The sequence below is a fragment of the Microcaecilia unicolor genome, chromosome 12 (genome assembly GCF_901765095.1).
Source record: "Microcaecilia unicolor chromosome 12, aMicUni1.1, whole genome shotgun sequence".
Lineage (NCBI taxonomy): Eukaryota > Metazoa > Chordata > Amphibia > Gymnophiona > Siphonopidae > Microcaecilia > Microcaecilia unicolor.
This window is the reverse complement of record NC_044042.1, coordinates 50,138,556-50,152,657: the sequence shown is the minus strand read 5'-3', so window position 1 is coordinate 50,152,657 and position 14,102 is coordinate 50,138,556. Positions and strand designations below refer to the sequence as shown.

The following is a 14,102-nucleotide window of genomic DNA, read 5'->3' as shown; positions in this document are numbered from 1 at the left end:
GGGCTCACCACGTCTTTCACCTGCTGTAGACTGAGACTGAGTCTTGAGCGGGCTGAGATAGGCTCTTTTTCGCTCTCAAGTTTCAATGTTCTCAGTCTCCACCTGCTGGAAGGATGTACAACCTACCAGTCATGCTGGGCTGGTCCGCAGGGACGATAAGGAAGCCACAGTTTGCAGTTTAGAATTCACCAAAAACTAAAATTTTCAGACCTCAGGTTGGTATTGAGGAACACAGGTACCAACAACACCATTTTGTACTGTATATATCTTATAAAAGGCAATAAGAGAGCACCTACTTATCTTTTCCTGTTTACCTTAAAATCCACACGGATCCTGTGCACTCCATCTGCAAGAGGCCTTTGTTTAGAACTGCTTCCATTGGAAAGAGTATTAAGCAGACTCAGTGTGCTACTCTCTGGCTTGCTTACTGGGAGTGGTTTTTCCTAGAAAAGATGAGACATATGAACACTATCATTTATTCTACCCCAAATGCTAGAACCGCTAACAAATAATCCCTTCTAAATTCTGCACAAAATAACCTACTCTTCCCCCAAGGCCATATTTACAACACAGTTTTAAATCCAGTCTATGAAATTTACTAAACTTCACTGCCTTCATACCTCATTTCCTGAGAGCAGAGAGAAACTTGGTGACAGTACTGAAGTTTTCAACTTTATATTAGAACAAGAAATCCTATGCACCAAACCCATGTTTTTTGATCACGCGTATTTTAGGGAATTTAACAATTACTTACTTTTTCTTTTGGTTTTTGCTTGATCGGGGGACCTGGCCTAGGAGTTCCCTTCTTTTGCTTGTTTTGCTCCACACCTACAGAAGAAAACAAAACAGTGCTTGGGGTAGGAAATAGACAGGGGGGAAAAAAAAAAGATAAATTGGAACCAACAGCATAATCCCAGCCTGCTGTCTGATGGATATATAAATCTGAAGACTAACTTTCAGCTAAACTCCATTTTGGATTTACTTATCAGTAAAGATTTTTCATATAAATTACAAATAAGAGCTTGAATATTAAGCATGGTTTCAACTGGTATGAGATGAGGCCTAACCCTCTAACAATAGGTATCACATACAAGAAGTGGATGCAAGACTAAGAACAGCGGGCAGGGGCTCTGTTCTGCTGGCCAGCTACAAGATGTGGTGGATTATGGTTCAAAGGATAGCCAGTTTTTACTTTAAATTTAAAAATTGATATATAGCCCTTCAATATAAACAGAACTGTACCTTCAAAAATCTGAAACGTAGAAATGCTACAGTAACATTTACATAACATTTATTTATATATTGTCTTAAACAAAAAACCCAATAAGCATAAAACAACACTGCTTACAACCAATAAAACTCCATTCCAGCAAAAACATCAACAGCAGCTTAATTAGTGGTCTAAATCCCACCCAAAATAAGATAAACCATATACCCATAATAAAAACCACCAACCGGCAGCCCCTGAAACTTGGCAGGTGCGCAAGTCAAGTGCGAATGCCTAACCCTGAAGCATCTTAAGAGCAGGAATAAAACTTAGTGAAAAGCCACATCTTCAGCAATTTCCAAAATCTCAGAAAATCATCAGACCTAATTTCAAACGGGAGTTCCACAATCCGAGTCAACCTCTGGAAAAAAAAATACCGATAGATTTTTGCTGAATACTTGAAACCTGGGGCAACCTGACCTGATTTACATGGCAAGAACAAGGATGATTCCTTGATTGAAGTGACAGACAAGGCGACAAACAGGGGCAACACCATGAAGAATTTTAAACATCAAACAAAATAATTTAAATTCTCTATGAGCAGCAATAGGCAGCCAGTGAAGCTAGCACAACAAAGGAGTAACTCTTTCAAATTTATGCTTGAGAAGAATCGCCTTAGCCGCTGTGTTTCTTTTTTTTAAAACTGAAGGTAATGTAAATGTTTTTGTTTTTAGAAAGTCCCAAGTAAGGAACATTGCAATAGTTCATGTAAGAGAGAAAAACTGTCTGGGCTATTAGGAAAGGAAAGGAATGGAAAACAAAAATGAGGACGCTGCAATGCCTTTGTATCGCTCCATGGTACAACTGCACCTGAAATACTGTGTTCAATTCTGGTCACCGCATCTCAAAAAAGATATAGTGGAATTAGAAAAGGTACAAAGAAGGGTGATGTTTAAAGCCAAATCCTCTGCCATGTTCGATGCCGATCCAAAATGTTTTTCAAGCTGGACTATGCGGGCTTTAAGTGTCCTCTCTTGCATGCGCAGTCAGAGGCCACACTGTATGACCAGGTGCTCTGAACTCAGGTACTGAACACACCAGTTATAGAGGTTTATGCCTGAAATGGTTCTATTGAATCTAGTACACTTCTTAGTCACTTGGCACCCTCTTTGTTATGGAGGGGAAAACAGCTGACACAAGGTCAAAAGGCTCAATTGGTCCGGGGAACTCAAGTAGTTCTGTACCTGAAAATGGTCGATGTTCCCCGGGCAAAAGAAGGGCTCAGAGGCATCAAAGGCCAAAAAAACAAAAAAAATAATAATTTGAAAAATCAATAATTTGAACAAAAGTAATAAAGAAAAAAGAAAAATATGAGAAAAAAAATATCCTGAAAAAGGGAAGGCACCAAAAGGAAAAAGTTTAATGAGCTGAGCAGAGATAAGAAACCAAAATTCTCTGCTCTGTGGAAAATACTAGACTGCTGGTCCTGAGTTTGAGTGTTGAACAGGAAGGCACCCGTGCATGCACAGTGAGGGCACTGCCTTAAAGTTTTCAAGTGACAGTGCACTATGGCAGTGTCTGCACTGGGCTCCCTGCATGATGCCACCCACATGTGAGAATATTATACCTGCTTGTCCTCAGAAAAGAAGTAAATTTGCGGGGCACCAGAGACAGGTATCTGAACACCTCCTGATACGACTCTGTGGATTCAAGCCATCCACAAAGCTCAACTGGGAACCAGTTGATCAACTGGACCAGGAGCAAAGCATCTGGATCAGAACCAGATGCTGAAAAGTGTGTCCATCCACCTTTGGGAGATAGAAAATACTGAGGAGCTGGACTAGATGCCAAGGGAGATAAATCTTGGCTCAGATTTCAGTTCTCTATCTCCACCTGACGGTTGATGAACACAACTATCAAACAGGTTCTGGAATAGTGGGAAGCTATGTATTGGAAAGCTGTTGTATGTTTATCAAGGAGATCTCTTCTCCAATGTTAACACCAGTAAGCAAGATCCTGTGCTAAATCTCCTTCAGGAACCCAACTACCTAGGGTCCAACAAATTATGCTGCCACAAATAGACCTGTAATTGGGTACCAATGACTGCCTCCAAAGATCTGGCCAAGAAAGGAATGCTCACAACGAGGAGGTAATTAGAGCAAATCTACACATCCTTTCCAACATCCTTCACAATCAGAGTGAGTGTAGTAAGTCCCAGAAATATTACACTTTTCCAAGAGCATGCCAATAAATGAAAATAACAAAACAAAAAAAAAAAATCCTTCATAGGCAAATGCTTAAAAAGAGTATTGGGACAATGATCCAGACCACAATAACCCTAACTGAACCAACTAAGAAACACAGAGAGAGTTTCAAATGAAACAGGTGCAAAATGGTCCTGCACAGCTTTCATGAATGTCTCATAGGTTAATACATCAGAACTAGTACAAGGTAGTACAAGGTAAGAGAGACAGCCTGGGTTAGAAAACAAGCTTCTGATGTTCTGGACCTTACTACAAATGTAGATCGCCAACTCATTTGCAGAAGGTCCATCCTCTACCTCCTATAACAGTGCTTCCCAAACTCTTTTGCCTATAACCCTATTTTAAATCTGTGAAATATTCACATGATCCCAGCCCTATCTCCTGCATGCCAATGTCGTGACTCCCACTAAGCTCATGCAGGCCAAGTTAAAGTGTCCTGCTGGCATGTATAGTCTGATAATACAGTTTTTTTTTCCCTACTGTGTTCATGAAAAATGAACTTGCAGAGCTATTGTTAGTAATATGTAATTTATCTTTAAAATCAAGCATGGTACCGAAAAATTGGAGGGTGGAAAATGTAACACCAATTTTTAAAAAGGGTTCCAGAGTGATCAGGGAAATTATAGACCGGTGAATACGACGTCGGTGCTGAGCAAAATGGTAGAGGCTATTATAAAAAACAAAATTACAGCGCATATACATAAGTATGGATTGAGGACACAAAGCCAACATGGATTTAGTCAAGTGAAATCTTGCCTCACCTACTACATTTCTTTGAAAGGGTTAATAAAGATGTGGATAAAGGTGAGTCGGTCAATATTGTGTATCTGGATTTTCAAAAGGCATTTGACAAAGTACCTCATGAAGGCACCTGAGGAAATTAGAAAGTCATAGCATAGGATGTAATGCCCTATTGTGGATTAAAAACTGGTTAAAACAGAGAGTATGGTTATGTGGTCAGTATTCTCAATGAAGAAGGTTAGATAGTGAGGTTCCACAGGGTCTGTGCTGGGACTGCTGCTTTTTAACATATTTACAAATGATCTAGAGATGGGAGTAACTAGTGAGGTAATTAAATTTTGTCAATTTGTATTTTGTATTTCTTATCTTTTCATTATTTATTTATTCTTTAATTTATTTAGGGCTGTATTTTGATTACAATTTGTAATCAAGATTGTGTGATTCGGTGGTTAAAGGTATTATACTTATTTCCCACTGCAGCTCTTTGTGACTCTGGGCAATGGAGGGTTAAGTGACTTGCCCAGGGTCACAAGGAGCTGCAGTGGGGTGGGGGTGGGACCTGGGTAAATAACATACCTTTAATCACAATTAAAAGTTTAATCAAAATGCAGCCTTAGTTACAATGCTTTTGCATCACTCCATGGTGTGACCAGACTTTAAATACTGTGTGGAATTCTGCTCACTGCATCTCAAAAAAGATATAGCGGAATTAGAAAAGTTACAGAGAAGGGCGATGAAAGTGATAAAAGGGATGAGATGCCTTCCTTAGGTTAAAGCGGCTAGCTCTCTTTAGCTTGGAGAAAACACTGCTGAGGGGAGATAAGATAGAGGTGTATAAAATATTGAATGGAGTGGAACGGGTAGACGTGAATTGCTTGTTTACTCTTTCTAAAAACACAAGGACTAGGGGGCATGCAATGAAGCTACTAAGTAGTAAATTTAAAATAAACTGGAGAAAATATTTCTTCACTCACCGTGTAATTAAACTCTGGAATTCGTTGCCAGAGAATGTGGTAAAAGCGGTTAGATTAGCAGGGTTTAAATAAGGTTTGAATAATTTCCTAAAAGAAAAGTCCAAAAGCCATTATTAAGATGGACTTGGGAAAATCCATTGCTTATTTCTAGGATAAGCAGCATAAAATCTATTTTACTGTTCTGGGATCTTGTCAGGTACTTGTGTGACCTGGATTGGCCCCTGTTGGAAACAGGATACATAGATGATGAGGATTTTGTGACCCCATTTGGCGTCATGACCCACAGTTTGGGAACACCTGTGTTACATCCTGCAAAGCATATGCAATATTTTAAACTACACACACCAAATAAATGATGTTAAAAAAGGCATTAAAATCTTATTTAAACAACTTATGGATTCAGAAAGTACCACCAGTAAGTTACATGTACCTTAGAACCATAAGAATGCCTTGTGTATCCCTAGGGCTCCAGAACTGAAGCTAGTATGCAAGGTAGTCACTTAATAATAAAAAATAAATACAAAGCGGAGGGTACAGCAAATGAGCTCTGAAAGTTGGGAAGGTTATTTGACTTAAGGGTTAACATTTAATTTAACTAAATGTGGGATATACTAAGAAAACTAATAGAAAAATTAATCTGCCAGATGGATATGGTTCAACCTTGATATATTTTTTTATAGACAATTTGTCAACTTTGTTCCCACCCCACATCTCTCCAAATCATTCTCCATCTTTCCAAACCAGAAAAGTCTCATGTTGTTTCCTTCTCCTTCCCCCATCAAGGACCTAACTCTAAAGTGTCAAGCTTAGAGAGGGTGATGGGAAGGGGCACATTTTATTTTAAAAAATAAATACATAAGTAGTAAACTCTGCACCATTCCCATGCCCCACAGCATTAATAAATGTTTAAAACTAAATTTTAATCTGATGCCTTCAAAGCATCTAATGCCACATAAAATTTGGTGGAGCTAAATCCAACTGTTTCAAAGATAAGGAGGTTTACAATCTCATGAAGTCTTTTGCTTAACAATTTCTAACCCATACATTAGTATTTGTTTTATATATTTTTTTGTTTTTTTAATTCCATCACCTGGTTCTGCCAAGGGGGGCTGCTTTTTCTTAGGCTCACTTAGGGTGTTCTTCAAAACCTCTTTCTTGGCAAGCCCTGGGATAGGTTGTGGAGGTAAAGGGAGCTGTACTGGCAGGGGGACTTGTTTAAAATTCTTCCTAGTGGCAGGAGTGGAAACTGGTTTTGGATCAAGTGCAGGCACCATGGAGCTCCCATCCTCTGGCTTCTCCATGAGGGTCTTTCGCGGAGGATCATTTTTCTTTTGCACATTATTATCCCTTCCTGAGTCCAGGGGATTCTTCCCAGAATGGCTCTCTTTCTTCTCACTGCTTTTGGTTCTCTTCTCCTTCTTTTTTACAGCTGGAAAGACAGAAATCAGTAACTGAGTTTTTACCACTATGCAAAGAGCTAAGAAAATAACATAATGCCCCTCCCCCAAAGAAAAACAAAAACAAAAAAAACCTGTAGCTAAATGTACTCCATGTTTCAGATTATTTTTCTGTTTATCCTATCAGGGATCCAATTTCTGCTTGGAGACGGCAAACAGAAAAAAAAAAGATATTGCTTTCCTCACTGAACATTAACAGTTGATTAAGGGAGTCACCCAACTCAGTCAGCCTTGGGGCTAGCCCTATGGTACAGCAAAGACTAGGAAAAAGCTGAGAAGACAAACTACATGATGAAAAAGGTCAAACTGGCCACAGCGTATGACTTTAACAGAGCTACTAGTTCCTTTCCCTCTTCCCACAATAGTGGTTAAAACAGATTCTTATTGTTCCTACCTTTTGCTTGCTTCTGAAGATATGCTTTGGAAGGCATCCACTGTAGATTTTGACACTTTCTCTGTCTATGGTAATTGAAATCAGAAGACAAGAAAATTAAGGTTCTCAGTTACAAGATTTTGTGCAATAGCATTTTCCAATCAGTGGTGTCTTTAACGCAAAGCTTCCCAAACCTGTTCTGGTGACCTCACAGCCAGACATCTTTTGGAGCACCCACTATGAATATGTATCATATTCATTTGCATATAATGTGGTTTCAAAGTATACAAATTTAACTCATGCATATTCACTATGGATATCCCAAAAAGCTGGATGGCTATCAGGTTACCAGCCAGGTTCAAGAAGTTCTTCTTTCAAGTTTTCTGCCTTATATCCCAATCAACATCAGTACCACAATTTCTACACAGCTTCTGTCCCATGTACCAGGTTTCAGCCTTTACAGCAGCATCTACTCTTCCTACTACAGATCTCATTCACCTCTAGCAATTCCTCCTACTAGAGCAGAGCTTCCCAAACTGTGGGGTTACAAAGCCTGCCTTTGGGGTCCTGACCTGTGGGCTCTCCACAGGTGCATTATTCCACACCTCCAGGAGACCACACAGTTTTACTTAGACACAATCATGAGGTCACAACCACAAAAACAGTGGAAGCATTGTACTAGCAAACGTCATCTCTATATACTAGCTTCTCATCCTGCTCTGACTGGCAAAAATATCTCTCAAGGAGTTATGAACAAAAAGCTGGAAGCAGTAGCCACCCTATTCTTGCCAGTGTGATGTGTTCAGACTGTGTTCTTGTCCAACAGCTGACCTGACACTTACTTGCAGCACTGCTTCTTAATGTTACGCCCTCCGAACTTGGGCTTGTCCAAACAGTTGGTACAGACCCCACAGTCTTCAGGGACTTGGCAGCCAGGGCACTGACCACAGCGCCGGGAGCGCCGACCTTTCTTCACAGGAGGCTCCTGAGGTGTCTTGTTTCTGGTAACTGGCTTGATTGGTTTAATTGGTGGAGCAAGAGGTTCTGCATCTTCTGAGCCAGCTATCGAGGACTTATCTGTCAAGCATAGGTTAAAAAAAAAAAAAAAAAAAAAGAAGAAGTTCAGCTACGATTATATGGCTTCTCTTTACTTTCTAAGAGGACAAGCTGATCTATGGAGACATGAAAAAAGCGAATGCTACATACCTGTAGAAGGTATTCTCCGAGGACAGCAGGCTGATTGTTCTCACTGATGGGTGATGTCCACGGCAGCCCCTCCAATCGGAACACTTTACTAGCAAAGGCATTTGCTAGTCCTCGCGCGCCGATGCGCACCGCGTATGCGCGGCCGTCTTCCTGCCCGAACCGGCTCGTGTTCGTCAGTCCCATATGTAGCAAGACAAAGACAAGGGAAGAAGACACAACTCCAAAGGGAAGGCGGGCGGGTTTGTGAGAACAATCAGCCTGCTGTCCTCGGTGAATACCTTCTACAGGTATGTAGCATTCACTTTCTCCGAGGACAAGCAGGCTGCTTGTTCTCACTGATGGGGTATCCCTAGCCCCCAGGCTCACTCAAAACAACAAACATGGTCAATTGGGCCTCGCAACGGCGAGGACATAACCGAGATTGACCTAACAATTTATCCAACTAACTGAGAGTGTAGCCTGGAACAGAATAAAACATGGGCCTAGGGGGGTGGAGTTGGATTCTAAACCCTGAACAGATTCTGAAGCACTGACTGCCCGAACCAACTGTCGCGTCGGGTATCCTGCTGCAGGCAGTAATGAGATGTGAATGTGTGGACAGATGACCACGTTGCAGCTTTGCAGATCTCTTCAATAGTGGCTGACTTCAAGTGGGCCACTGACGCAGCCATGGCTCTGACATTGTGAGCCGTGACATGACCCTCAAGAGCCAGCCCAGCCTGGGCGTAAGTGAAGGAAATGCAATCTGCTAGCCAATTGGATATGGTGCGTTTCCCCACAGCCACTCCCCTCCTGTTGGGATCAAAAGAAACAAACAATTGGGCAGACTGTCTGTTGGGCTGTGTCCGCTCCAGATAGAAGGCCAATGCTCTTTTGCAGTCTAATGTGTGCAGCTGATGTTCAGCAGGGCAGGAATGAGGACGGGGAAAGAATGTTGGCAAGACAATTGACTGGTTCAGATGGAACTCCGACACAACCTTTGGCAAGAACTTAGGGTGAGTGCGGAGGACTACTCTGTTATGATGAAATTTGGTGTAAGGGGCCTGGGCTACCAGGGCCTGAAGCTCACTGACTCTACGAGCAGAAGTAACTGCCACCAAGAAAATGACCTTCCAGGTCAAGTACTTCAGATGGCAGGAATTCAGTGGCTGAAAAGGAGGTTTCATCAGCTGGGTGAGAACGACATTGAGATCCCATGACACTGTAGGAGGCTTGACAGGGGGCTTTGACAAAAGCAAACCTCTCATGAAGCGAACAACTAAAGGCTGTCCTGAGATCGGCTTACCTTCCACACGGTAATGGTATGCACTGATTGCACTAAGGTGAACCCTTACGGAGTTGGTCTTGAGACCAGACTCAGACAAGTGCAGAAGGTATTCAAGCAGGGTCTGTGTAGGACAAGAGCGAGGATCTAGGGCCTTGCTGTCACACCAGACGGCAAACCTCCTCCACAGAAAGAAGTAACTCCTCTTGGTGGAATCTTTCCTGGAAGCAAGCAAGATACGGGAGACACCCTCTGACAGACCCAAAGAGGCAAAGTCTACGCTCTCAACATCCAGGCTGTGAGAGCCAGAGACTGGAGGTTGGGATGCAGAAGCGCCCCTTCGTCCTGTGTGATGAGGGTCGGAAAACACTCCAATCTCCACGGTTCTTCGGAGGACAACTCCAGAAGAGGAGGGAACCAGATCTGACGCGGCCAAAAGGGAGCAATCAGAATCATGGTGCCTCGGTCTTGCTTGAGTTTCAACAAAGTCTTCCCCACCAGAGGGATGGGAGGATAAGCATAAGGCAGACTTTCCCCCCAGTCCAGGAGGAAGGCATCCGATGCCAGTCGACCGTGGGCCTGAAAGTCTGGAACAGAACTGAGGGACCTTGTGGCTGGCTCGAGATGCAAAGAGATCTACCAAGGGGGTGCCCCACGCCTGGAAGATCTGTCGCACTACTCTGGAATTGAGTGACCACTCGTGAGGTTGCATAATCCTGCTCAACCTGTTGGCCAGACTGTTGTTTACGCCTGCCAGATATGTGGCTTGGAGCACCATGCCGTGACGGCGAGCCCAGAGCCACATGCTGACGGCTTCCTGACACAGGGGGCGAGATCCGGTACCCCCATGCTTGTTGATGTAATACATGGCAACCTGGTTGTCTGTCTGAATTTGGATAATTTTGTGGGACAGCCGATCTCTGAAAGCCTTCAGAGCATTCCAGACCGCTCGTAACTCCAGGAGATTGATCTGCAGATTGCGTTCCTGGAGGGACCAGCTTCCCTGGGTGTGAAGCCCATCGATATGAGCCCCCCACCCCAGGAGAGACGCATCCGTAGTCAGCACTTTTTGTGGCTGAGGAATTTGGAAAGGGCGTCCCAGAGTCAAATTGGACCAAATCGTCCACCAATACAGGGATTTGAGAAAACTCATGGACAGGTGGATCACGTCTTCTAGATCCCCAGCAGCCTGAAACCACTGGGAAGCTAGGGTCCATTGAGCAGATCGCATGTGAAGGCGGGCCATGGGAGTCACATGAACTGTAGAGGCCATGTGGCCCAACAATCTCAACATCTGCCGAGCTGTGATCTGCTGGGATGCTCGCACCCGCGAGACGAGGGACAACAAGTTGTTGGCTCTCGCCTCTGGGAGATAAGCACGAGCCGTCAGAGAGTGCAGCAGAGCTCCTATGAATTCGAGTCTCTGCACTGGGAGAAGATGGGACTTTGGATAATTTATCACAAACCCCAGTAGCTACAGGAGGCGAATCGTCATCTGCATGGACTGCAGAGCTCCTGCCTCGGATGTGTTCTTTACCAGCCAATCGTCGAGATAGGGGAACACGTGCACTCCCAGCCTGCGAAGCGCCGCTGCTACTACAGCCAAGCACTTCGTGAACACTCTGGGCGCAGAGGCGAGCCCAAAGGGTAGCACACAGTACTGGAAGTGACGTGTGCCCAGCTGAAATCGCAGATACTGTCTGTGAGCTGGCAGTATCGGGATGTGCGTGTAGGCGTCCTTTAAGTCCAGAGAGCATAGCCAATCGTTTTCCTGAATCATGGGGAGAAGGGTGCCCAGGGAAAGCATCCTGAACTTTTCCTTGACCAGATATTTGTTCAGGGCCCTTTGGTCTAGGATGGGACGCATCCCCCCTGTTTTCTTTTCCACAAGGAAGTACCTGGAATAGAATCCCAGCCCTTCTTGCCCGGATGGCACGGGCTCGACCGCATTGGCGCTGAGAAGGGCGGGGAGTTTCGCTGCAAGTACCTGCTTGTGCTGGAAGCTGTAGGATTGAGCTCCCGGTGGGCAATTTGGAGGTTTGGAAACGAAATTGAGGGTGTATCCTTGCCGGACTATTTGGAGAACCCACTGGTCGGAGGTTATGAGGCGCCACCTTTGGTGAAAAACTTTCAACCTCCCTCCGACCGGCAGATCGCCCGGCACTGACACGTTGATGTCGGCTATGCTCTGCTGCAGCCAGTCAAAAGCTCGCCCCTTGCTTTTGCTGGGGAGCCGAGGGGCCTTGCTGAGGCGCACGCTGCTGACGAGAGCGAGCGCGCTGGGGCTTAGCCTGGGCCGCAGGCTGTCGAGAAGGAGGATTGTACCTACGCTTACCAGAAGAGTAGGGAACAGTCTTCCTTCCCCCATAAAAACGTCTACCTGAGGAGGTAGATGCTGAAGGCTGCCGGCGGGAGAACTTGTCGAAAGCGTTATCCCGCTGGTGGAGCTGCTCTACCACCTGTTCGACTTTTTCTCCAAAAATATTGTCCGCTCGGCAAGGGGAGTCCGCAATCCGCTGCTGGATCCTATTTTCCAGGTCGGAGGCATGCAGCCATGAGAGTCTGCGCATCACCACACCTTGAGCAGCGGCCCTGGATGCGACATCAAAGGTATCATATACCCCTCTGGCCAGGAATTTTCTGCACGCCTTCAGCTGCCTGACCACCTCCTGAAATGGCTTGGCTTGCTCAGGAGGGAGCTTGTCCACCAAGCCCGCCAACTGCCGCACATTGTTCCGCATGTGTATGCTCGTGTAGAGCTGGTAAGACTGGATTTTGGCCACGAGCATAGAAGAATGGTAGGCCTTCCTCCCAAAGGAGTCTAAGGTTCTAGAGTCCTTGCCCGGGGGCGCCGAAGCATGCTCCCTAGAACTCTTAGCCTTCTTTAGGGCCAGATCCACCACACCAGAGTCGTGAGGCAACTGAGTGCGCATCAGCTCTGGGTCCCCATGGATCCGGTACTGGGACTCGATCTTCTTGGGAATGTGGGGATTACTTAGAGGCTTGGTCCAGTTCGCCAGCAATGTCTTTTTTAGGACATGATGCATGGGTACTGTGGACGCTTCCTTAGGTGGAGAAGGATAGTCCAGGAGCTCAAACATTTCAGCCCTGGGCTCGTCCTCCACAACCACCGGGAAGGGGATTGCCGTAGACATCTCCCGGACAAAGGCCGCAAAAGACAGACTCTCGGGAGGAGAAAGCTGCCTTTCAGGGGAGGGAGTGGGATCAGAAGGAAGCCCATCAGACTCCTCGTCAGAGAAATATCTGATGTCCTCCTCCTCCTCCCACGAGGCCTCACCATCGGTATCAGACACAAGTTTATGAACCTGTGTCTGAAGCCGTGCCCGGCTCGACTCCGTGGAAACACGGCCACGGTGGGAGCGTCGAGAGGTAGACTCCCTCGCCAGCACCGGCGAAGCTCCCTCCGCCGACGTCGTCGGGGAGCCTTCCTGAGAGGCGACCGCAGTCGGTACCGCAAGCGGCACCGATGTCGGAGACCTCAACCCGGGCAAGGGGCCAGCCGGCGCCTCACTCGACGGTACCGGTGGCGCAAGCACCCCCGGTACCGGAGGGGAAGGGCGCAACAGCTCTCCAAGGATCTCTGGGAGAACGGCCCAGAGACTCTCGTGCAGGGCGGCTGTGGAGAAAGACATGGAAGCCGATGCAGGCGTCGAAGTCAGAGTCTGTTCCGGGCGTGGAGGCTGTTCCGGGCTGTCCAAGGTGGAGCGCATCGACACCTCCTGAACAGAGGGTGAGCGGTCCTCCCGGTGCCGATGCCTGCTGGGTGCCGACTCCCTCGGCGACCCAGAGCTCTCGGTACCGATGCGGGAAGGAGACCGGTGTCGATGCTTCTTTGATTTTTTCAAACGAAGCATGTCACCGAAGCTTCCCGGTACCGACGAGGAGGACGTCGAATCCAGCCGTCGCTTCCTCGGGGCCGAGGCCGAAGAAGGTCAGTCTCGGGGGGGGGGGGGGGGGGGGCTGTACCGCAGGAGCCCTCAGGGTAGGGGGAGACCCACCCGAAGGCTCACCGCCATCAGCAGGGGAATGGACAGCAATCACCTGCACTCCAGTCGAAGCACCACCGTCCGACGACATCAGCACTAGTGGAGGTCCCGGTACCACCGACGCAGCCTTCCGATGTCTCGGTACCGACGATGCAGAGGGTCGATGCCTCGATGCAGTCGATGTAGCCGATGCCGAGAGCGAAGGTCTTGGAGCTGTCGACGCCGATGCACTCGATGCCCCCGGTGCTGTTGCCGACGAAGAGCCCGAGAACAAGACGTTCCACTGGGCCAATCTCGCTACCTGAGTCCTTTTCTGTAAAAGGGCGCAAAGACTACAGGCCTGCGGGCGGTGCCCAGCCCCCAGACACTGAAGACACGATGCATGCCTATCAGTGAGCAAGATTACCCGGGCGCACTGGGTGCACTTCTTGAAGCCGCTGGGAGATTTCGATGACATGGGCGGAAAAATCACGCTGGCGAAATCAAAACTCGCAATGACGAAAAAGGCACCAAAAATAGGGAGAGAAAAAACCCGAACCGAGGCCTCAAAAAGGCCTACCCCGAAAGCGAAAGGAAACTTACGCAGGGCAAAAGCTGGAAACACGGGAA

General features: G+C 46.4%; 1 protein-coding gene across 3 annotated transcripts in view; it reads right to left on the bottom strand.

Moving 5' to 3' along the window:
• Window positions 1–14,102, bottom strand: part of KMT2A (lysine methyltransferase 2A) — a 473,075-nt gene that overhangs the window by 320,127 nt on the left and 138,846 nt on the right. For all 3 annotated transcript variants that reach the window (XM_030220693.1, XM_030220691.1, XM_030220692.1), the window contains exons 5-9: window positions 7,859–8,093; window positions 7,038–7,102; window positions 6,277–6,615; window positions 755–828; window positions 315–443 (exon numbers count right to left, since the gene is read on the bottom strand). In XM_030220693.1, coding sequence (XP_030076553.1) covers window positions 315–443; window positions 755–828; window positions 6,277–6,615; window positions 7,038–7,102; window positions 7,859–8,093 — 842 coding nt within the window. The remainder of the gene's footprint in view (window positions 1–314; window positions 444–754; window positions 829–6,276; window positions 6,616–7,037; window positions 7,103–7,858; window positions 8,094–14,102) is intronic.